General features: G+C 49.2%; 1 protein-coding gene across 13 annotated transcripts in view; it reads left to right on the top strand.

Annotated features, from left to right (window-relative positions):
• Window positions 1-24,954, top strand: part of DYSF (dysferlin) — a 175,258-nt gene that overhangs the window by 122,421 nt on the left and 27,883 nt on the right. For 7 of the 13 annotated variants that reach the window (XM_083398138.1, XM_083398134.1, XM_083398137.1 and 4 more), the window contains 8 exons: window positions 21-94; window positions 9,110-9,172; window positions 16,008-16,106; window positions 18,064-18,192; window positions 19,422-19,577; window positions 20,361-20,452; window positions 21,230-21,400; window positions 22,282-22,424. In XM_083398138.1, coding sequence (XP_083254264.1) covers window positions 21-94; window positions 9,110-9,172; window positions 16,008-16,106; window positions 18,064-18,192; window positions 19,422-19,577; window positions 20,361-20,452; window positions 21,230-21,400; window positions 22,282-22,424 — 927 coding nt within the window. The remainder of the gene's footprint in view (window positions 1-20; window positions 95-9,109; window positions 9,173-16,007; window positions 16,107-18,063; window positions 18,193-19,421; window positions 19,578-20,360; window positions 20,453-21,229; window positions 21,401-22,281; window positions 22,425-24,954) is intronic. The other 6 variants (XM_083398131.1, XM_083398133.1, XM_083398132.1 and 3 more) reach the window with 1 other exon arrangement.

Here is a 24,954-nt window from a genome sequence, read left to right as displayed (position 1 = left end):
TCATTTATTTTGTATTTCAGATGACGTGAGCCTCACTCCAAGGGATGACGTCCTCATTGATATTGATGACAAAGAGCCTCTCATTCCAGTCCAGGTAATCACTCTGCAAGAAAGGGGAACATTAAGGCTAACCTTTCCGGTTTCTAGCTCAGAATACAAGCTGGAATTGCGAAGGGATCACATTTTTCATCAAATGAAAGCAGCAACAACCCCTAAAAGGTTGCTAACCGGGAGCAGTGGATGTTGGGGTCCTGTTCCCCTGCTATCCCTCGTCTGAGGAGACTTCTGTTTCGGGGTGTGGGCATGGCTGGACCCCGATACAGATGTGTTGGAGTGGCCCACAAGTGAAAAGTCTGCCGGGGTGAGTCAAGCTCATTGAGAGCCCTTGGGTCCCAATCTCCTCTCTCAGTCATCCCTACTTCATAGGGTTGTTGTGTGGACTTTCATGATTTTTAAAATGAAAATTAGGAGGCAAATAAGGACTATGAATGCTGATGGACAAATAAGGAGATTCTGGGACTAGTGAGGAAATTATCATAATGATAATAAATTTTATTTATACCCCGCCCTCCCTAGCCAGAGCTGGGCTCAGGGTGGCTAACACCAATAAAACCACAGTAGAAACATAATAGGGGAAAAAGAGGGGGGGCAATTTAAAATACAGGTTAAAGTGCAATTTAAAATGCAGCCTCATTTTAAAGTAGCTGATAGATCAAAACCACAAGGGGAGGGAAACAGAAGGGTCAGACTGAGTCCAAACCAAAGGCCAGGCGGAACAGGTCTGTCTTGCAGGCCCTGCGGAAAGATGTCAAGTCCGTTCCACCATGTTGGGGCCAGAACTGAAAAGGTCCTGACCATAGTTGAAACCAATCTTACCTCCTTGAGGCTTAGGGCCTCCAAAGTGTTGTTATTTGTGGACCTTAAGGTCCTCCGCAGGACATACCAGGAGAGGCGGACCCATAGGTACGTGGGTCCTAGGCCACAGGTTTAGTACACACACCCATAAAATATTGTACATAAGAAAACCCCACAGAGATGTGGGGGAAAGGCATTGGGTCCCTAGAATTAAATGTGAAAGGAAAGCCTTTAAGGCATTTCCAGTTGTCGATCTACAAGATTGAGGACTCTGCTGGGCATATATGCCCTGCCCAGGGTGGTCTGTCAGCTGGCATGCCTTCTCCTGTTCATTCCCCCTCTTGGGCCAAAACTGATCTCCCTGATTCAGGGAGAAGTGAAGAGTCAGGGATTTCCCATGGGGGGGCACCCCTAGTCCCCCACCCTCCTTTTCTCCTATTCCTCTTCCCGAATGATATAGGAGGCTACCATAATGGCTGAGTTCAACTGGGGTTTCAGGCAGGATCTCTTTCCTATGGAAATGCAGACATACTTGGAGATGCCAGGAATTGAATTGAGCCAGTGTGGTATAGTGGTTAGAGAGACTAGAACCTGGGAGGCCGAGGTTCGAATCAGCAATGGGTGACCTGGAGCCAGTCGCTGTCTTCTGTGACTCCAGCTTACTCTTCCATCTGATGCCTTACCTTAGAGTCATAATAATAATAATAATAATAATAATAATAATAATAATAATTTATTATTTGTACCCCCATCTGGCTGAGTTGTCCATCTGGCTGGGTTTCCCCAGCCACTCTGGGCGGCTTCCAACAAAGATTAAAAATACATTAAAATGTCACGCATTAAAAACTTCCCTGAACAGGGCTGCCTTCAGATGTGTTCTAAATGTCAGGTGGTTGTTTATCTCTTTGACATCTGATGGGAGGGCGTTCCACAGGGCGGGCGCCACCACCGAGAAGGCCCTCTGCCTGGTTCCCTGTAACTTTGCTTCTCGCAGTGAGGGAACTGCCAGAAGGCCCTCGGCACTGGACCTCAGCGTCCGGGCAGAATGATGGGGGTGGAGATGCTCCTTCAGACCTGGACCACCCTTGTGCTCCAGCTGGGCATCCAGAAGGCATTGGTGCCTCTTCTAGTCTGAACAACCGCTAGGTGAGGCCACCTTCATCCAAGCAAGCCCTGTCCAATCTGCAGAGCACTCTCGCTTGCCTCATTTGTGAATGGGGACGAGAGGACCACGGAACACCCTCAGATGCTGGATCAGTTAGGAGTGGCTTTGAGCACTCCTCAGGACAAGATGTTCCTGTCCCAGGACAGTCAGGAAGAGGTCAAGGATCAGGCTCTCCAAGTGCTTATTTCAGAGTGCAGATGCCTCACGCCGTTGTCAGTGTTCCTGAGAACACTCACATCTTGCCAGGAAACTCCTTTTCATGCCAGGTCTCTCCAAAGGCTCCTCCTTCCCTTTTAGCTGGACACAACATCAGCAACAGGAAGCCCTGTTCCTTTTCTCTCATCACCCCAGTCAGGGACAGCTTGTGTCGGTTCCTTGCCTGTCGTGACCCCGGAGTCCAGCAGCGCTCAAGACAAAGAGCCAGAGAGGCTGCTGAGTCATCTGGCTAAACCTTAGGATGAACCTTCTGCTGGCAAGAGCTGGGTATGGACTCCCTTGGAAGGCAGTGGGCTCGCCTTCCTTGGAGCTTTCTAAGCAGAGGTTGGATGGCCACTAAAAAAGCCAATGCAATTCTGGGCTGCATCAATAGGAGTATAACATCTAGATCAAGGGAAGTAATAGTGCCACTGTATTCTGCTCTGGTCAGACCTCACCTGGAGTACTGTGTCCAGTTCTGGGCACCACAGTTCAAGAAGGACACTGACAAACTGGAACGTGTCCAGAGGAGGGCAACCAAAATGGTCAAAGGCCTGGAAACGATGCCTTATGAGGAACGGCTAAGGGAGCTGGGCATGTTTAGCCTGGAGAAGAGGAGGTTGAGGGGTGATATGATAGCCATGTTCAAATATATAAAAGGATGTCACATAGAGGAGGGAGAAAGGTTGTTTTCTGCTGCTCCAGAGAAGCGGACACGGAGCAATGGATCCAAACTACAAGAAAGAAGATTCCACCTAAACATTAGGAAGAACCTCCTGACAGTAAGAGCTGTTCGACAGTGGAATTTGCTGCCAAGGAGTGTGGTGGAGTCTCCTTCTTTGGAGGTCTTTAAGCAGAGGCTTGACAACCATATGTCAGGAGTGCTCTGATGGTGTTTCCTGCTTGGCAGGGGGTTGGACTCGATGGCCCTTGTGGTCTCTTCCAACTCTATGATTCTTCTATGATTCTGTCATGGAAGCTTCAGTTGAGATTCCTGCATTGCCGGGCGTTGGACTAGATGGCCCTTGGTGACCCCTTCCAATGCTACACTTGTATGATTCTAAGAAGTGAGATGGGATTCCTGACTCTGATGCTTGTGACCAGGAGCCCCCACTAAATCAAGCACTGGGGGGCATCCCCTGGAACAAATTCAACGGACCAACATGGGTGTCTTCTACTGGAACCCTAACCTACCTCCTGATAAATAAATAAAATAAATAAATCTTTATTTATACCCTGCCCTTCCTGGTTCAGAAAACCGGGGTCAGGGCGGCTAACAACAAATTTAAAACACTTAATTGATGCAACAAAACCAGCATAAAATACAGTATAAAACGTGAATAACAATAAATTCAGAATTAAAAAATCAATTTAGGGGGGAAATCCATCCAATAAACATTAGATGATCACCAGGGCTAGCTGGCTAAATTAGTCCTATTTGGGCCAGCGAGGAGACCAGAGGAGAACCAGCTGTGGGATCCCAGGGCAGGCAATCTTCACAAAAAAGGGAGGGGGGAGGGAAGGAAGGGGAATAAAAGATCAGGCTAGATTCAAATTGAAAGCCAGGCGAAATAGCTCTGCCTTACAGGCCCTGCGGAAGGAAGTTAAATCCTGCAGGGCCCTGGTCTCATGGGACAGAGCATTCCACCAGGTCAGAAATCACTGAGAAGGCCCTGGCCCTGGTGGAGGATAGTCTGACTTCCTTAGGGACCAGGACCTCTAAACTATGGTTATTCATGGACCTTAAGGTCCTCTGCGGGGCAGACCAGGAGATGCTGTCCTGATGCAACAGCACAGGGAGTGCACCAGATTGGAGGCTAACGGGTGCAGAAGGTCAGGCACATGGCCTTTAAGAGGCTCCGTTCCTTCAAAAGTGGGGCATGTCATGAGGAAAGTGCCTTGAGAAAAGCTACCCCACCCTTTCATAATACTAGAAAAGGATTCCAGGCCTGGTGGGCCATTGGCCTTGTCCAGGAGGCTCTGTTCTTCGGGAGCCTTAGAGAGAGGTACTGGAAGCAGAGGCTGAAAAGGCCACCTCCAATCCTTCTCAGAGCAGGTTGCTGATCAGGAGCTCTCCATGGTGCTGCCTTGCCCTGTGGGCTACATGGCCAGGCCAGAGATGGGCATAACCAGCCTGGCAGGCTGGCTCAGATGATGCCTTGGGATGCCTCCCATGATTGAGGAAGGTCTATTGTGTTGAGGGGCTGAAGAGCGTGTTGATGTGAGGGTTCTTGGATGGTCAGCAAGCGCACAGCAATATGACTCAGGAAGTAGAGAAGAAAATGACCAGGTCAAAGGCAGAGTTGGGAAATAAGGAAGAAAGAGGGTGAGATGACAGAGGCAGCCCTAAGATACCCCAGACCTGGACCTTTTAGGCTTCAAAGACCAGCACTTCAAACAAACAAATGCGTCCAGATTTTGTGATGTCATGTGGATGAAGGGCTTCACTTCTGGGGCAAGTCATGCTCTCTCCTGGACCAGATCGGTTCCATCTGGTGGATGGGAAGAGAGTCATTCAAGCTGAGCTCTGCCTGAGCACTTCTCCACACGCAATGCCATATCCCGGCACATGGAAGCTGCCAACGTGGCCTTTATTACGTGGAAATTGCTTATGACTTCATCCCTGTCCATTGGTGGGGAAACAAGCAATCCCTGCTCCCCTCCTTCAGCAGCCCTTTCATCAGGCAGCCAGAAAGGGTGCTTGTGTGTGTGTGTGTGTGTGTGTGTGTGTGCAACTGACGCCCTTTTACTTAGAAGGGGAGGCGTCCTCTCCCGCATTCCTCTGAGGTTCTTCCTGGTATTATAGCTGAGAAGATGGTGAGCGACTGGGGTCTGGCAAGCCTCTTGGGACTCCACTGTGGCTTCCTTTGAAGTGGCATCTCCCCCAACCCCCCAGTCTCCGTTAAGAGGACCAGAACCTATGAGGCTTAAGCGGAGGCTGATCAGATCCTTCTGTGGAAAGTTGCAACCCAGTTCTCTTTCCAACAGGCAGCTCTCTAGGAGTTTTCTGCCGCATCGCCTTTGAACTTCAGAAGATTCAGGAGATGGAAAAGGAAGGACTTAGAATTGTAGGGTTGGGAGGGGCCCCCTTTCTGGCAATTGGAATCCTCAGTGTGTGGTGCAACTATGGGATTTGCTTCCAGGAGGGTCTGTGATGGTCACCAACTTGGATGGCTTTCAAAGATGATCAGGCCCGTTAATGGAGGATGAGGCTAAGCTGTTGCAATGGGACCCTGTTGGTGGACTTCCATGGGCAGCTGGTTGGTCACTGGGAGAACAGAAGGCTGGGCCAGGTGGACTTCAATCTGAGGCTGTTCTTGTGTTGCTCACTTTGTCTCAGGGCAGAGGTTAAGACAGACAGCTCTGTCTTGCAGGCCCTGCGGAAAGATGTCAAGTCCCGCAGGGCCCTGATCTCTTGTGACAGAGTGTTCCACCAGATCGGGGCCACAGCCGAAAAGGCCCTGGCTCTGGTTGAGGCCAGCCTAACCTCCCTGTGTCCTGGGATCTCCAAGATGTTTTTGTTTGAAGACTGTAAGGTCCTCCGTGGGACATACCCGGAGAGGCGGTCCCGTAGGTACGAGGGTCCTAGGCCGTATAGGGCTTTAAAGGTTTAAACCTTTAAAGCCCAATATATAGCTTTGGCACAGATTTGGCATTTCTACGTCTGTCGTCAGGGTGGCATTCCACCTCCAGGATGTTTGCTGCTGCTCCTGCCATTGCTCCACCCGGCTGCCCGTCCTTAAGCCTGCTCCCAATTAAATTCATTTGGAGCTGCCGGAGGGGCTCTCTGCCTGCATGCTGCCGAAGGCCCTGGCCTTCTGCTGCTGCTGCTTAAATTGCCAAAGATTTATCCCACTTAGATGTGGCGCAGGGACTTGGGTTTGCCACACCCTGTCGCCACTGGCGCCGCAAGATCCATGTGCAGCCCCCTCTCCCCACCAGGCGATCGTTTGCCAGGAGACGGAGAGGGAAGATGGGATGGGAGAGAGTTCAGAGCTTAGGTAGGAGAGGCACTGAGAGTTTCCTTGCAAATAAAATGAGAAGCTCGTGTCTGGGATTCCAGAGTTGAGATGCAACTGGGAGCACCAAACCTCAGGGGAGCAGGGCTCTCTGGCACCTACAAAAAAACTGCCCTGGTGACGGGCACTGGGATGGTGCGTGGGTCTGGAGGAAATTTTCCCCTTCTGCCCATCTCTCTCTCAAATCATCTCATGGGCTTCTGAGTTTTTTGGGGTTCTGGGTGAGGCGGTAAGATCATATCCTCCAACATTTCTCCGGTGAAAATAGGAGCGCCCAGGGCTTTTTTTCAGCTGGAACTCAGTTCTAGCACCTCTCAGGAGGACGTCAGTGCCAATATCAGAGAACAAAGGAGGTGTTCATGGTGAGTTCTGGCACCTCTTTTTCTAGAAAAATAGCACTGTGGATAGCCTGTTCCTTAACAACAACAACAACAACAACAACAACAACAACAACCTTATTATTTATACCCCGTCCATCTGACTGAGTTGCCCCAGGCTCCCAACATATAGAAAAACATAACAGAACATTAAAAAAACTTTCCTATACAGGACCCTCTTCAGATGGCTCTTGGGTAAGATAATTCAAGTCCCTTCAATATTTCTCTGGTGAAAACAGGGACGTCCTGAGGAAAAGCAGGACATTCCAGGATGAAATCAGAAACTGGTCCAGCTTCTGAAAATCCAGGACTGTCCCTGGAAAATAGGAACATTTGGGGGTTCTGTAAGATGCACCTTTGTATTTAGGCACTTTAGCGAATTGGTTGTTTGTGTTTTCGACTCTTTTATATGAAAGTCGCCTTGAGATGGTGGTTTAGAAAGCGATTCATAATTCGGTGTTAATAATGATCATTTCATATTTCTGCAAGGCAATTGTCGAATCATTGGGGACTGTTGCCCCCTTTTGCTCGACTGCTCTGATATTGCAAACCCCTCCTATAGCGTAATATGATTATGGTTGCGATTTGCAATGTGACTATCATAATCTCCCTGTGCTATCAATGTATGCAGCCCTTTGTCGAGTAATTTTAACAGTGAAGAGAGACAACAGGAGGAAAGCCAGGGATGGAAGATCACCAAGTCTCACCATTTTCATAGGGCTTGCTCAAGAGCTGTGTCCTTGATCTTGCAACAATTCTGTGAGATAGGCCACAGACATACCCATTTTACAGATTGAGGAACTGAGGCTGAGAGGTGGAGTTCGGATTTTAATCCCAGTCTGTTTTTGCCTGATTAACTCTGGAAGCTTGTTGTGCTCTTTGCATTGATTAACCTCGGTTATCCACATCTCTGCAACATGAAAGTTATTGCTTTCCATGGGTTGTGTGTGTTTGAGCATCATTAGATGCAATGAGGATGCAATGAGATGCAATTTCCTATGACTACGAAATTCGGGGTGTATGGTAGCCCTGAACTAGAGAATGTGGGAACAGGAACAAAGATATTGGCTATTTCTTTGCTCCTGTTCCCACGTTGTTCCCACATTCTCTAGTTCACGGCTGCCATACCCCCTGAATTTCCCAGTCATAGCTGGTATGTGGCCCTTGTAAGCAGGTGTTCAGGCTGTTGTTCTCCTTATTTAGGATCTTGTGCTTCTGATGCCCAAAATGACCCCCCCAAAAAACCTAGCTTATAATGAGTAAACAAAGGGGTGGGGAGCATTGAAACACTCTGTGGCATAGAGTGCTAGACTAGAACCTGGGAGACCGCGGTTTGGATACCTGTTGGGTACAGTCACTGTCTCTCAGCCTGACCTACCTCCCAGGGTTGTTGTGGAGATGAAATGAGAGGGAGAATAATGTATGCTGCCTTGCACTACTTGGAGAAAAAGGCGGGATATAAATGCAAACGGACGAACAAACAAACAAACAAACAAACAAACAAACAAACAGAAAACAGCACTTTGAAAGCAACACCATGAAATGCTTTAAAGGTATAAAATCTGCAGGCCCAGATGAAAACAGAGACCTCAGAGGCCCTCTTGCCTCCTTGCCTTTTTGGGTGTTCAAATTAGTTCTGCCACCACCCACTGGCCTGGTTCGCAAGACAGAGCCAGAGTATCTCAGGACTATGTGAAGGCGCTGCCTCCCATAGAAGAGCCTGGCCCCCTTTGCTCCCCCCCCCCCCAGCTTTTTAGCTCAGGGCAAGACAATGGCTAAGCCAAGGCTCATATCCAAAGTTCAGGATAGATACAAGAAAGTGCTCCTTCCTGCCGTCTGCAGTTAATCTATGGAACTCACTTCCCCAGGAAGCGCCAACCTTGATGACTTTCACAGAGGACGGGGCAAATTCATGGAGGAGGAGAGGGCTATTGATGGCTCTGCTCTGGCTCTGTGGTTTCTGCATCCCAGTTTCTGGGTGGCTGTTGGGATGGGGAGAGTTGCTGCTCTTGTGCCCGAGTCCTTCACTAGATGGGCCATTGGCCTGATCCAGCACGCTCTCCGTATGCCATCATGATCCCTGGGGCGGTTCTTCAGGCTTCTCTCTCCCATACCATGTGCTGCAGCCCAACAGCCAGTCTTGGCTAAGCAAGAGTGTTAGTGGTGAAGCCCAGGAGCAGCCAAGCAGGTGCCATCATCTCCTGCACAGCCAGGCATTCCTGAGAAACCATGGCTTGGCAAAACATTATGTGCAAAGGCAGCTGCTGTATTCACAAAACCACTCAGCATGGATATTTTTTCTCACACCTTGCTTGTCCTTGAGTTATTGGAGATCCAGTTATTTGGACTCCGGGTCTTTCCCATGTGCTCGTTTGGATAAGGGAGGTTGTATTTCTATGCCTTGTTTGTGTTTTACAAAAGCCAACCCTTGCTCCTGCCATTGTGTGTTGGATTTGTGCTTGTCTAACTCCGCCACTAATCAAAGCTTTTATTTGTAGCCTGAGGACGGCATGACCAGCTCAGCTTTCATTAACACGCAAACTTCCCGGGCCGACCTCCATGTATGTATGGCTTCGTTTCTCACCTAATTACTGGGTTCGGCGGCTTTATGCTTTATTTTGCAAACCGGGGGTTTTCTTTTCTTTCTCTTTTAATGGCGTGTGGTAGGTGGTGGAAACAGCCACAAATTGGAGGCTGGGAGTGTCGGATTGACGTTTTCTCCGGTTACACAGAAAGATGAGAAAACCCCAGCCTTCTATTTATGCCTGCAAAATTTGTCCTGATATTAAAGGAAAAATAGAAAATTGGAACCACAAAATTGGGTTATTCGGTTGAGGCAAAGCCCAGGATTCCTTGCTGGGTGGAAGCTATTGGGTCATGAAGTTGGAATAGCTGGATGCCTTGACGTGTGGCCTCAGGGACTCCCTTTCCTTCCACACATCTCTCAAGTGATTTTGGGGGGATTTGAGGATTGGTGGGTGCTGAGAACTTGGGAGTGCATGAAGAACATAGAAATTGTTCCTGTGTAGACCCCAGCCGCTGTATCTGCAAGGCCTGGAGGTCGAGAGCTGCAAAACCCACCATCTGCAAGGCTGCACTCAAGAGTGCATAGGGACCATAAAACAAGAACCAGTTTAGGAGGACCCTAACTGAATGTTAGCGATGCGGGTGGTGCTGTGGGTTAAACCACAGAGCCTAGGGCTTGCTGGAAGGTCTGCGGTTCGAATCCCCATGATGGGGTGAGCTCAGGTTGCTCGGTCCCTGCTCCTGCAGTTCGAAGGCACGTCAAAGTGCAAGTAGATAAATAGGTACTGCTCCGGCGGGAAGGTAAACGGCGTTTCCATGCGCTGCTCTGGTTCGCCAGAAGCGGCTTAGTCATGCTGGCCACATGACCCGGAAGCTGTACGCCGGCTCCCTCGGCCAGTAAAGCGAGATGAGCGCCGCAACCCCAGAGTCGGTCACAACTGGACCTAATGGTCAGGGGTCCCTTTACCTTTACCTTTAGGCAAACTAAGGCCCGGGGGCCAGATCCGGCCCAATCGCCTTCTAAATCCAGCCCGCGGACGGTCCAGGAATCAACGTGTTTTTACATGAGTAGAATGTGTGCTTTTATTTAAAATGCATCTCTGGGTTATTTGTGGGGCATAGGAATTAGTTCATCCCCCCCCCCCAAAAAAAAAATATAGTCTGGCCCGCCACAAGGTCTGAGGGACAGTGGACTGGCCCCCTGCTGAAAAAGTTTGCTGACCCCTGGGTTTAGGGTTTGGGGGAATGTTGATGTCTCAGACCTGGAGAGGGGCCTGATTCAGCTTCTGCCATTACCAGAGGGACTAATCCTGAGGAACCCAGTACAGGGTCAGGTGGGGAGAGCTCCTGTTGCTCCTGCCTGTGGACTTTCCCCTGGCTGCCCTCTGGGAGAACAGGATGCTGGGATAGCCTGGCAGCTACTGTGATCTAGCAGCCAGGCTCTAATGATGTCCGGTTCAGCCTAATCTCAGTTCAGCAGCTACCATTACAAAAAAAATTGTGCAGCCTTATCTCTGCTGTTTCATTTGCTTAGCAAACAAATGTAAAAGCAACACTGTGTACTTGAGATATGACATGGCATTTGCTTTCACTGCTCACCTCCCCGTTTGCAAATTAACTTGTACAGCACATGCCGGAAAGATACGGAGATGATCCCTGAGGAAGCTGGGTCACTGCACACCAGTGCAACACACACACACTGCCCAGGATGGATGGGAGGGGATAAATGCCAGCAGTGAGCTGGACAAATCCCTTTACACCCACGTAGCTGCATTTCTCAGATGGGGCCATTCACACAAAGCAAGCAATTCTGTCCTCGGAATTTGCAGGGTTTCCAATGCACATATGGGGGATTTGAGGAGATGGCTAAACTTATGAAATTCCACAAATGAATGCACAAGATGAGCCTGCTGGATCAGGCCAATGGCCCCTGCAGTCCAGCATCCTGTTCTCAAAGTGGCTAATAATAATAATAATAATAATAATTTATTATTTATACCCCACCCATCTGGCTGGGCGGCTTCTAACAGAGTATTAAAATGCAATAACCTATTAAACATTAAAAACTTCCCTAAGGGCTGCCTTCAGATGTCTTCTAAAAGTCCGGTAGTTGTTTTTGACATCTAGTGGGAGGGTGTTCCACAGAGTGGGTGCCACTACCGAGAAGGCCCTCTGCCTGGTTCCCTGTAACTTGGCTTCTCACAGGGAGGGAACCGCCAGAAGGCCTTCGGTGCTGGACCTCAGTGTCCGGGCAGAACGATGGGGGTGGAGACGCTCTTCAGGTATACTGGACCGAGGCCATTTAGGGCTTTAAAGGTCAGCACCAACACTTTGAATTGTGCTCGGAAACGTACTGGGAACCAATGTAGGTCTTTCAAGACCGGTGCTATATGATCTCGGCGGCCACTCCCTGGCTGCCACATTCTGGATTAATTGCAGTTTCCGGGTCACCTTCAAAGGTAGCCCCACATAGGTGCATTGCAGTAGTCCAAGCGAGAGATAACTAGATCATGCACCACTCTGGCCAGACATTCTGCGGGCAAGGAGGGTCTCAGCCTGTGTACCAGATGGAGCTGCCCTGGACAAAGAATTGACCTGTGCCTCCATGGACAGCTGTAAGTCGAAAATGACTCCCAGGCTGCGCACCTGGTCCTTCAGGGACACAGATACCCCATTCCGGACCAGGGAGTCCGCCACACCCACCCGCCTCCTGTCCCCCCAAAACATTACTTCTGTCTTGTCAGGATTCAACCTCTACCACACGCTCCAAAGGGAAATCTGCAAGCAGGATTCGAACCCAAGAGCAACTCTCCTCTCCTGTGGTTTCCAGCAACTGGCATTCAGAAGCATTGCTGCCTCCAGCTATGGTGGCAGAAAAGAGCCATTGATAGCCCTCTCTGATCTTCTTTTAAAGCGGACCAGACCATGTTGGTGACCTCCACTGCCCCTTGTGGGAGGGAGTTCCACAGTCTGCGCTGCGTGAAGAAGTTCTTTTCTCTGTCCCGAATATCCCAGCATCCGGTTGCTATGTGCCACGAGTGCATTGGAAGTAGATGGAGAAAGTGCAATGTTAAATTGGATCGCCAACATTGGCATGTGAAGAAGATGCAGTCTTCCGTCCCGTCAGCGAAGGGAGCTGCCGCTTTGGAGAGCTGTCGGGTCGCCTCCTCGCAGCCAGCCAACCAGCCAGGCCTTCTGCTGCCTCTAATACAAATAAGCCATTAAGCGACAAGTTAGCACGCGAAACACGAGCCAGAAAACATGCGAGCCGAAATCTGTAAACTATTTGGGGTAATTGGTTATTTGCTGCGCTTGCGAGTCTCAAATCGTGGCGCATATTTTATGGCCTATCTGGTTACCCTTCCCTGGAAGAGCCACTGGGATCGGATATCTCCAGCTGAACCTGACAGTTGATACCCAGCCCCGAGACTCTCGGAAGGGGTGGCCTGCCAGCTGGGCATTCCTGTGGTCACCTCCCATGAACGCAGCCATGCCGGGGCCTCCCCACACCCAGTTCAGGATTGGGTTGCCAGGCCCAGGCTCGGGTGTGTGTGTGTGTGTGGCTCCTGACCCTTGCAGGGAACAGCTTGCCCAGGCCACGCAGAAGCCCGAGACCCCCCAGGAACCTCCCACTTCCTAGGGGCTCCAATTCACTGGGAAGGTCTCCTGCGCAGAACCCACCGAAATGGGGAGGAGTGGACAGATGTTTCTCAAATGATGCACAGCAGGAGGAAAGGGGCTAGAGAGAAGTTGCTTTCCCTCTCTCCCAAATGCTAGAACTCATGGACGTGCAATGAAGCTCAATGTCGGAAGTCTCAGGACAGGGAAAAGAAAGGACTTCTTCATGCAGCACGTCGTTAAACCATGGAACTCCCTGCCACTGGAGGCAGTGGATGGCTTTTGAAATATACTCAGAGTCGAGAGTGGATTTCATGCTCTTTATTCAGCTCATAGTGGTGAGGAGGAATGGAAGTTCCCCCAGAATGTCTCCCTTATATACATTATTTACACAATGGGCCCCATGTGATTGGCTAATTCCAGGAGTTACCTGTAGGCCAATCAGGTTGTGGATTCACTTGCACCTGGAGCTGGATTGGGTGGCTCCTGTGGACCAATCAGGCTGCTGCATTCTGGACCCTATTGTTCTAGGACCAATCAGACTGCTGCATTCTGGATCCTATTGTTCTAGGACCAATCTGACTGCTGCATTCTGAATCCTATTGTTCTAGGACCAATCAGACTGCTGCCTTTTGGATCCTATTCAACTCAGTACATAACATGTACCAGAGCACGCCAGGCCCTCCTGTCTTCCACTGCCTCCCACAGTTTGGTCAAACTCTGTCCCACCATCTCGTCCTCTGTCATCCCCTTCTCCTTGTGCCCTCCATCTTCCCCAACATCAGGGTCTTTTCCAGGGAGTCTTCTCTTCTCATGAGGTGGCCAAAGTGCTGGAGCCTCAGCTTCAGGATCTGTCCTTCCAGTGAGCACTCAGGGCTGATTTCCTCCAGAATGGAGAGGTTTGATCTTCTTGCAGTCTGTGGGACTCTCAAGAGTCTCCTCCAGCACCAGAATTCAAAAGCATCCATTCTTTGGCGATCAGCCTTCTTGATGGTCCAGCTCTCACTTCCATACATCACTACTGGGAAAACCAGAGCTTGAACTATACAGACCTTTGTCGGCAAGGTGATGTCTCTGCTTTTTAAGATGCTGTCCAGGTTTGTCATTGCTTTTCAATAAAACATATCATCCTTAATTCCCCCCTACTTTTCCCCCCTCCCCAAAAAGGAACCCATCCTCCACTCCCCCCCCCCAGACTTCCCTCAACGCCTCTCTCTGGTTTTTCCATACTTATAATTCTCTGCATATTATAAAATTGTAAAAATGCCTAACCTATCTATCTATGTGTTATTAATAATGAATTTGTGAATGTTTATTCAAAACCTGCCAAGGAGTCCAATTCAATTTGTTGTTTCTTTAAATACTTTGCAAAAGGTTCCCATTCTTCTTTGAAGTCACAGTTGCCCTTGTTCTGAAGTTTGTGTGTCAATTTTGCCAGTTCCACATAGTCCATCAGTTTCCCTTCCCACAGTTCTTTAGTTGGGGTTTCTTCCATCCTTGTGCTATTAAGACTCTTGCCGCCGTTGTCGCAGACATAAAGATATCCTTAAATTTCCTTGGCAGGTCTTTCCCTACAATCCCTAACAAAAATGCTTCAGGTTTTTCAACCAATGTTAATTGGAACATTTTCTTCAACTCATTATATATCATTTCCCAAAGTTTTCTAATCTTACTGCAATCCCACCACATATGGTAAAAACTCCTTTCTGGATGCCATGCGATGTCAATCCAGGGCCTTCTGTGTCCCTCGCAAGACGCTTAAGCCAGCTCCCTTCTTAGCCTTTCTTGCCAGGCACGGCTTTCCTGTTTTGAGTGAGCAGCCAGTGTCCTTTCCAGTTAACATTCCAGCTGTGTCTCCTGGTGTTTTGCTTAAAAAAAAAACAATACACGCATCCAAAACACCCCCCTAAAAAACACAAAAAACATGTTATTCTCAGTAACCTCAGCCCCAACATCAGCAGAAACCTCTAACCCCTTTCTTTGTCTTGGGGCTGCAGAGGAGACCAGAGGTAAAATCGTCAGATTACTGAAAGTGCTTTCTTTGTAACTCGGCACCTGTGGAATGTCATAATAAAGGCATTTTGGTTAGAATGCAGCTCCCCCTCTTTTCTTCCTTTTTAAAGGCAGTGCAAAAGGATGGCCGAAAAGGGAGATTTCTTCAATATCCCTACGAGGGGAGGAAGTGAATTGGGGGGAGGGGGGGGGAGAGAGAAAGTGTTGGGTCCCAGCGCAATGCCTTTTGGAGACAGGGACTCTCGAGATGCCTGCCTGCCTGGCTTGCAGTCAAACTCCATAAACCCCCATTATCCCGGCTTCTCCGTGAGGTTAGTGTGATGGAATTTTGCGGAATTCCAAAATGAGATATTTATTTGCTTAAGGATGTTTCACGAATTACCAATTGCTCCTTCATCTTGGCTCCAGTTGACCTTGAGAATTGTAGCCATTACCAAAAAAAATAACATTTCTTTACAACCGCCCCCCCCCCCCCCAGTTCAAACGAAGCCTTCTGTGTGCCTTCTACTGAGCCAGGCCAACGGCTTCCTCATTACCTACTTAACTAGGTAAGTTGAAAGGTTCAGGGCAGATACAAAGAAAGGACTCATTCGAGCAGCACAGTGTTAAACTATGGGACACCTTGCCACAGGAGACTGGGGTAGCCGTCAACTTAGATGCCTTGAAAAGAGGATTGGGGAAATAAATGAAGCAGGCTAATAGCCAGAGTGGCTTTGAGTTTGAGGCAGTAATAATAATAATAATAATAATAATAATAATAATAATAATAATAATAATTTATTATTTGTACCCCACCCATCTGGCTGGGTTTCCCCAGCCACTCTGGGTGCTTCCAACAAAGATTAAAAATACATCAAACTGAATCCCCGTGGCTGAAACTGCAGGAGGGGAGGTCTGCTCTTCTGCTTGTGGATTTTCCATTGGGGCATCCAGCTAGCCATTGTGAGAACAGGACGCTGGACTAGATGGGCCATTGGTCTGATCCAGCGGGCTTTTCTTAAGGGATTGAACCCATGGCGTTCTGGAAGCAGAACTGAGCTGCGGCTCCAGCTTTTCAAAAGCCACCAAAATCCCCCCGCTGGTTTTTCTAATAAGAGAGTTGTGTTTCGCTGCAATGACTAGCGTTGTTCATTCTTGAGCTCTGTTGATGGAGACCCATCGTGCAAAGCGAGAGCCGCTCAGGTGGTGCTGATCGCTGTCGGGATTTCTTGATACGAAGTGTTTCTTCTCCTCTCCCAGGAAGAAGAGTTCATCGATTGGTGGAGCAAGTTCTACGCTTCCACGGGCGACCGGGAAAAATGCGGCTCATACCTGGAAAAGGGTTTTGACACGCTAAAGGTAACTGGTTGGAGGGAGACCTCTTGTTCTTTATCAGTACAGCTCCAGAGCTCGATTCCTCAGCAAATAGCATCTGATAATACTATGCAAAGAAAAGGATTTTTCTCGTTGAGACACCTATGCAATTCCAGTTATTTAAGCAATGCAGTTAAATTGGTTCCTTGATGGCAAGGGCGCCCGAAAGCATCAGAACCAAATTGTAAAAGCAGTGTAATAGCAAAGTGTGCTCTTGTTATATATTTAGGTAACACGATTTGTATGCTGCTTACTTCAGTTTACAAAGAGCCATCACTAATGAAAAATGAGTTCCTTCCTCTTGTTTATGGCATTAGATGGTGGGCAGCAGTCATCTAAGTCAATAACAGATCAGTCAGTGGCGTAGCGTGGGTTGTCAGCACCCGGGGCAAGGCAAGTAATTTGCGCCCCCTAACCCGAGGCAAGGCAAGTAATTTGCGCCCCCCCCCCCCGCTGCACTGTCCCTCCCCCAGATAGTCCCTCACTCTCTCTCCGCACCGCACCGCACGCCTGGCACCCTCCCCTCCACAGTGGGCGGCGACCCGGCGGCTCGGATGGGATTCGCACAGCCAGCACTGCAGTGAGAGAGAGTGAGTGAGCCAGGTAGGGGCAGAGAGCTGCGAGTGCGAGCGCGCGCCCCCCCAGATGTTGTGCCTGGTGCGGCCGGCCCCCCTGCACCCCCCACGCTACGCCACTGAGATCAGTGGTGTCCAAACTTTTTTCAGATAGGGCCAGATTTGATGAAGTGAAGGGCCGCAAGGGACACCTTTCTTGGGAGGGGAAGGATGGCGGTTGTTGCTTAGGAGGTGAAATTGCAGCACCTGGGACTCGAGCTGGAGGGGGTTGTGAGGTTAGACTGAAACTTAGCCAGGGAGGTGTCTGGGACAGTAGCCACTCTGAGCTTCACCAGCTCCTCAGAAGCAACAGAAGTCTAGTGTCCAGATCAAGGGAAGTCATAGGACCAATCTGTTCTGGTCAGAACCAGTCTGGAGTCCTGTGTCCAGTTCTAGGCCTCCCAGTTTAAGAAGGATATGGACAAGCTGGAAGGTGTGCAGAGGAGGGAGACCAAGAAGATCAAGGCTCCGGAAACCAAGCCTGATGAGGAATGGTTGAAGGAGCTGGATATGTTTAGCCTGGAAAAGGGGAGACTGAGAGGGGATAGGATAGGCATCTTCAAGTATCTCAAGGGCTGTCCCATGGAAGAGGGAGCAAGCTTCTTTTCTCCTGCTCTGGAGGGCAGGACCCAACCTGATAGTCCCATGATGAGATAGAACCATAGAACTGTAGAATTGTTGAGTTGAAAGGGACCTGGAGGATCATCTAGTCCAGGCATAGGCAAACTTGGCCCTCCAGATGTTTTGGGACTGCAACTCCCATCATCTCTAGCTAGCAGGACCAGGGAATTGTAGTCCCAAAATGTCTGGAGGGCCGAGTTTGTCTATGCCTGATCTAGTCCAACCCACCTGCAGTGATGGAGGAGGTTTCTGACTAGACATTAGGGATAACTTTCAGATGATAAGAGCCATTCAGCAGTGGAATGGACTTCTTTGAAAGGGGTTGGGCTCTCTTTCCTTGGAGATTTCTCAAGAGAGGTTGGAGGCCATCTCTGAGGGATTCTTGAACAGGGAACGACTTTGCAGGGTGTTGAGTTACATGACTTCTGCAGAGGCGCCAACTATAGGGGGCGGAAGGAGCTCTGGCCCCCTAAGTATTTCTGGGCAAGGGTCCAAGTACCCCCCCAAAATTGAAGGGGCTGTTATCCCCCGCCACTCCCAGGTGAGCGCTGGTGCACCAACTGGGGCTGGGACTTCTGGAGGGTGAAGATTACCTCCTGCCCTCCCCGCCCCACCAACAGGCAAGCAGTGGGGGGCAAGTCGGCGTCCCTGGTCTTTTGGGACTCCTCCCAACTGGACAAACTGAACCCACATTTTTCTTCCCTTAGGTCTATGAAACGGAGTTGGAGAGCGTAGAAGACTTTGGGGGTCTCTCGGATTTCTGCAACACCTTTAAGCTGTACCGTGGCAAGACTCAGGATTCGAATGAAGACCCGACCATTGTGGGGGAATTCAAGGTTTGCTAACCTCTTTCAGATACTGGAGGGCCTGGAGACGATTGCTGTGTAATCCATATAAAACCTCTGCTGCAATATCACTTCTTCTTCTTCTTCTTCTTCTTCTTCGGCAATCCCTCATAGCCGAGTAAGATTATCTTCCATGAACACTGTCTTAACAGTGAGTCCATAAGTGACTGTGGAGGCCAGTTCTGGATCCATACGTCCTTCCACAGTGGGGACACAGTTGATCATGGTGAGGGTTTGCCAAGCATCCCTTCCTCTTAGCACGTTTCTCCCTTGCGTCCTGAGTTCGAGTGTCTTCAAAGTCTACAACACCTTTGGTAAAGGCTGTTCTCCAATTGGAGGACTCGCAGGCCAGTGTTTCCCAGTTGTTGGTGTTTATATTGCATTTTTACAAGATTTGCCTTGAGAGAGTCTTTAAACCTCTTTTGTTGACCACCAGCATTATGCTATGAAATCAACGAAGCCAAAGCTTTGGGCCCCTAATCCCAGAGGGGCCTCAGAAGAGACCCCATTGCTTAATTTTGCTGCGTCTAGTAGAGTCACATTGATTTGAGTCAAATGAATTAATTTTTCGTTGAGTATATTTCAACAATCCCAATGTAGCATAGATGTTGCAAAGGTGTGGTCACCCGTTGTGGAACAACCCCATGGAAGAAAATAACAGTGGATACCCACACCTCGTTGCTGGTTGCAAAGGGCCCCCCATGACAGTTTAAGCTTCAGGGGCCCCCAAATGTAGGTCTGCCCCTGTTCAGGGCCTTGATGGACTCCTTGCCAGAGCCACCTTCCTTCCTGAAGGTCACAGCCATTGCGTTCCTCGAGAGATGGGCTGGTTCACAGTGTGAGCCCCTCGGGTCCTGCTCCGTAAGCTGTGACCCCGCTGAGCTTGGCTGTAGGATGCAGGGAGTTGGGAGGGAGTTGGTTGTTTTCTGCTGCTCCAGAGAAGCGGACATGGAGCAATGGATCCAAACTACAAGAAAGAAGATTCCACCTAAACATTAGGAAGAACTTCCTGACAGTAAGAGCTGTTCGACAGTGGAATTTGCTGCCAAGGAGTGTGGTGGAGTCTCCTTCTTTGGAGGTCTTTAAGCAGAGGCTTGACAACCATATGTCAGGAGTGCTCTGATGGTGTTTCCTGCTTGGCAGGGGGTTGGACTCGATGGCCCTTGTGGTCTCTTCCAACTCTATGATTCTATGAGGCTCTAATGGCCCTTGGCTTGCAGGGTGCCTTCAAGATCTACCCTCTGCCGGATGACCCCACGGTGGCAGTTCCTCCTCGCCAGTTCCACCAGCTTCCAGCCAGAGGCCCCCAGGAATGCCTCGTCCGTGTTTACATCATCCGGGCCTTTGATCTGCAGCCAAAGGACTCAAATGGAAAGGTAAGCCTGGGAGAGGATGGGCAGGCAGGTAGGATCCCCGAGGGTCTCAGGGCAGCTCACAGAATAAAATCAAGATATAAAAACACAAAATACCTAATAAAAACAACAACCCAATAGCTACCCAAAATAGGATTGCCATATTTTATTTTATTTTTAAAAAAGCAGAGACATCACCTTGCCGACAAAGGTCTGTATAGTTAAAGCCATGGTTTTCCCAGTAATGATGTACGGAAGTGAGAACTGGACCATAAAGAAGGCTGATTGCTGAAGAATTGATGCTTTTGAATTGTGGTGCTGGAGGAGATTTAAACATCTCCCTAAGACCTATTTCCCATGGTTTGTTTTATTATGCATTTTGTGTTTTTATCTTGTATTCTTGTGTCGTGAACTGGCCTGAGATCTACAAAGGGTGGCATATAAATTTTGACAAGTAGATAAATAAATAAGATATCTAGAATGCCAGTGTGTGCTTTAAAGCTGTTTTCCATTTACTGTTGATTTTCTGAAGGTTTATAATAATTGCTGTTAATTGTTTTATGCAATAATATTATTGATTTTTCCTTCTTCTTTTTGTAAAGCGCTTGAGGTTCTTTTATGTTGTGCAAATTTTATGAAACCAACCAAGAAGCACGTATCTTTGGGGGGCTTCTGTTGGGGGTCAGGAAGTGGGGACCTCGTTTGCCTCTGTTTGCGTCTCTCCATTGGCTACACATGCCCAGGTAACTTTACCTGGGTCTGCAGAGAGCCCACCTTGACTGGCCACCTTTCTTTTCTCCTCTGCAGTGTGACCCTTATGTCAAGATATCTGTGGGGAAGAAATCCATCAATGACCAGGACCATTACCTCCCCTGCACGCTGGAGCCTGTCTTTGGAAAGTAAGGGGTGAACGCAAGGCCAGACATAGATGTAGACACCTGGGGGGTGTTGAAGGGAAGAGGGAAAGGTTCCCTCTTTAATACCTCTTATTCTTATTTCTTGAATTTATATACCACCCTATAACCAGAGGTCTTACGGTGTTTCATAGAAAAGATCACAACATATATAGTCAGAATAAAAACAACAACCCAATCACACCCCAAAAAGAGACACATTTCAAAAGGGCATAGGATGTCAAGCAGGTCAACCAAAGGCCTGGTTAATAAATTTTATTTTTTTGAAAAAGAGTCCCGTGCTCTGCTGAATGCGTAACACATGGATAGGCAAACTAAGGCCCAGGGGCCGGATCCGGCCCAATCGCCTTCTAAATCTGGCCCGTGGATGGTCTGGGAATCAGCGTGTTTTTATATGAGTAGAATGTGTGCTTTTATTTAAAATGCATCTCTGGGTCATTTCTGGGGCATAGGAATTCGTTCATTCCCACCCCCAAAAAATACAGTCTGGCCCCCCGCAAGGTCTGAGGCACAGTGGACCGGCTCCCTGCTGGAAAAGTTTGCTGACCCCTGGACTGTAACCAATCAATCAACAATACAGTGTGTAACCAATCAACCAACCAACCAATAAAATTAATTATTATTATTAGCATTATTAATTGAATTTATATACCACACAATGCTTGGAGGTCTCAGGGCAGTTCATAGAACACATTGCTAAGCAAGTGTAGCAAAAGTGACCCTGTCCATCTGAGTAACATTGAGCTTTCCTCCTCCCTGTAGGATGTTTGAGCTGACATGTATTCTGCCCCTGGAGAAGGATCTGAAGGTCACCCTCTACGACTATGACCTCTTGTCCAAAGATGAGAAAATCGGGGAAACCACCCTGGACCTCGAGAACCGGTTCCTCTCCAGATTTGGGTCCCGCTGTGGCCTGCCCCAGACTTACTGCATGTGGGTGCTTGGGGGAAACCGAGGCAGCTCAGGGGGCCTTGCCCCTCTTTTGGGGAGGGGGGTTTGCGGGAATATCCACAGGAGAGAGCTGGGCCTCCGGGTGGCCTCAAGCTCCCCTGTTTATCCAGCCTGGTTCCTGCAAAGCTGAGGGTGATGGGAGGCCAAGGGGGAAGGCAGAACGGTAGAATTGCAGAATTGGAGGGCACCCCAGAGGCCCTCTAGTCCAGCCCCCTGCAATGCAGGAATGGCAGCTAAAGAGGACTGGAGACTGCAATGAGGCCAAGCATCACTTTGGGGTAGAGAGCAAGCCTTCCATGCAGAAGCCTTCAAGCATTTCCAGCTCGAGAGGATTTCCGGCAGCAGCCTAGGAAAGTCCTTTTTCCGCCTGGGGTTTTGGAGAGACAGTGGAGCTGGGGAACTAAACGAGAAGAGCTGTGAACCTGAATCTCGAACCCAAGGCTGATCGGAGGGGCCTGCAGAGCCCCGAAGCAGCTGGTCACTCACTATCTAAGGCAGGATGTTGGGCTTGTCCCACGATGGCGGTCGGCTGATGTTCAGGGTTTGGAAAGCTCCATGCGCTGAGCTGTGAAAGCCCCAGCGATCAGCTGCTTGTCAGGTCTGGCATAGCGCTGCACATGGTGCTCAGCTGACCCTTGGGGCTTTGTGAGATGCCTGTAAACCATCAGCTGATTGACAGGCAGCACAGCATACAATAGTGAGAAGTTCTCCTGCACATACCACGTTGCAATAAAAGGGGAGGTGTGCAGGAACAAGACAGCGTCTCTCTGAAAAGTGAAACAAGGCACATCAAATTTTTCCTGCCTTAAGCCTGGAGGATAGGGCTGGTTGAAGCTTTCGTTTGCTTTTTCTTTTGCTCTTAGTTCTGGTCCCAACCAATGGAGAGATCAACTCCGTCCTTCTCAGCTGCTCCACCTCTTTGCTCTGCAACGCAACTGGAAGCCTCCCGTCTACAAACCTGACCGGATCATCTTCAGAGATCAAATCTACCGTCTCCCAGACCTTGGTAAACAAACTTCTGGTCTTGGACCTTAAGATCTTTCATAAAGGTAAAGGGTAAAGGGACCCCTGACCATTAGGTCCAGTTGTGGATGACTCTGGGGTTGCAGCGCTCATCTCGCTTTACTGGCCGAGGGACCCGGCGTACAGCTTCTGGGTTATGTGGCCAGCATGACTAAGACGCTTCTGGCGAACCAGAGCAGCGCATGGAAACACTGTTTACCTTCCCACCAGAGCGGTATCTATTTACCTACTTGCACTTTGACGTGTTTTCAAACTACTAGGTGGGCAGGAGCAGGGACCGAGCAACGGGAGCTCACCCCATTGCGGGGATTCGAACCACCGACCTTCTGATTGGCAAGTCCTAGGCTCTGTGGGTTAACCCACAGTGCCACCCAAGATCTTTCATAGGTTCATAGAATTATAGAGTTGGAAGGGACCCCAACCCCCATGATCGTTGGCCGTCCAACCCTCAAGGGAGGATAGTCCACCACCTTCCAAAGGTGCTCATTCCACTATTGGACAGCTCTAACCACCAGAAATTCCTTTCTGATCTTTCCTTGTAACTTGAAGCCATGGGTTTGAGCCCTACCCTACAGAGCTGTAGAACGCAAGCTTGTTCCCTCTTCCATGTGATGGCCCTTTAGATATTTGTAGATGGCTTTCTTATCTTCTCTTAGTCTCCTCTTTCCCAGACTCCTTCAACCGTTCCTCATCAGGCTTGGTTTCCAGATCCTTGATCACCTTGGGGTCTCTCCTCTGCACACCTTCCGGCTTGTCAATAGCCTTCTTAAATACCTTACTACTTACAGGTTAAGGGACGCGAGTGGCGCTGTGGGTTAAACCACAGAGCCTAGGACTTGCCGATCAGAAGGTCAGCAGTTCAAATCCCCTTGATGGGGTGAGCTCCCATTGCTCGGTCCCTGCTCCTGCCAACCTAGCAGTTCGAAAGCAGGTCAAGTGCAAGTAGATCAATAGGTACCACTCCAGCGGGAAGGTAAACGGTATTTCTGTGCACTGCTCTGGTTCGCCAGAAGCGGCTTAGTCATGCTGGCCACATGACCCGGAAGCTGTATGCCGTCTCCCTCGGCCAGTAAAGCGTGATGAGCGCTGCAACCCCAGAGTCGGTCATGACTGGATCTAATGGTCAGGGGTCCCTTTACCTTTACCTTTACTTACAGGTTGCTCGGATTCTGTTCCAGATGGGGAAAAAACCATGTTTTACCCACTCTCTCTCCTCCTGCCCACCTGCCTTTTCCTTGGCATCCTTTTGGCCACGCAGTCATCTCCAGGGCTTGTGTGGGCAAGCAGAGTCCTGTATTTGTAGGTTTTGGCCAGCAGAGAGAGACATTATCACACAGACGGAGCTATCACAATATAAGCCGTGACCTGGTGGAGAGTCTCTTGGCAGCCGGAATCGGCATTCCCAGAGGAATGCAGGTTTTGCAGGGTTGCCCGGTTCTTCCTCTCCCCTGGGCCCCAAGGGGGTGTCTGAGGCCACCCAGCAAAAAACAAAGAAGGCAATAGGGATTGCAAGACATGAAGGGCTTGCTATGCTTCACTGACTACTTTGGATTATTTCATGTGTAAATAGCCTTGAGATGGTGATTTTACGTGCAATTAGTATTAGTATTAATGTATTGATTGCATTATTATTCCACCTTTTCCTCCAAGGAGCTCAATGTAGTGTGCAGGGTTCTCAGTAAATCCTCCTTTAATCCCTGTCTCGCCAGAGTGGTGAATGCTCTGGTTATCTTTCTTGGACTACTGCCATGCACTCTACGTGGGGCTACCTTTGAAGGTGAGCCGGAAACTGCAATTAATCCAGAATGTAGCAGCTATACTGGTAACTGGGAGCAGCCACCAAGACCATATAACACCGGTCTTGAAAGACCTACATTGGCTCCCAGTACGTTTCCGAGCACAGTTCAAAGTGTTGGTGCTGACCTTTAAAGCCTTAAACGGCCTCGGTCCAGTATACCTGAAGGAGCGTCTCCACCCCCATGGTTCTACCCAGACACTGAGGTCCAGCGCCGAGGACCTTCTGGCGGTTCCCTCATTGTGAGAAGTCAAGTTACAGGGAACCAGGCAGAGGGCCTTCTTGGTGGTGGCACCCGCCCTGTGGAACGCCCTTCCACCAGATGTCAAAGAGAACAACAACTACCAGACTTTTAGAAGACCTCTGAAGGCAGCCCTGTTTAGGGAAGCTTTTAATGTTTGATGGACTATTGTATTTTAATATTTTGTTGGGAGCCATCCAGAGTGGGTTGTATAAATAATAATTATTATTTTATTATCCCCACAACAACCCTGTGAGGTAGGTTAGGTTGAGAGGGACAGTGAGCTTCATGGACAAGGGAAACCTGGTGTCTCCTAGTTTAACAATCTCGGTGTTATCCTCTAACCACTACACAACACTGCCTCATATTGAGTGAATACATGGATGGATGGAAGGAAGGGAGGTTGGTGTCGGTTGATCCCAGCCTGGCCTCCAGGTGTTCCTTTGAAGGTGGAGCAAAACTGGATGATGGGCAGGG

The sequence above is a fragment of the Podarcis tiliguerta genome (genome assembly GCF_965153285.1).
Source record: "Podarcis tiliguerta genome assembly, chromosome: 9".
In the NCBI taxonomy this organism is placed as follows: Eukaryota; Metazoa; Chordata; class Lepidosauria; order Squamata; family Lacertidae; genus Podarcis; species Podarcis tiliguerta.
This window is presented reverse-complemented; position numbering and strand designations above follow the sequence as displayed.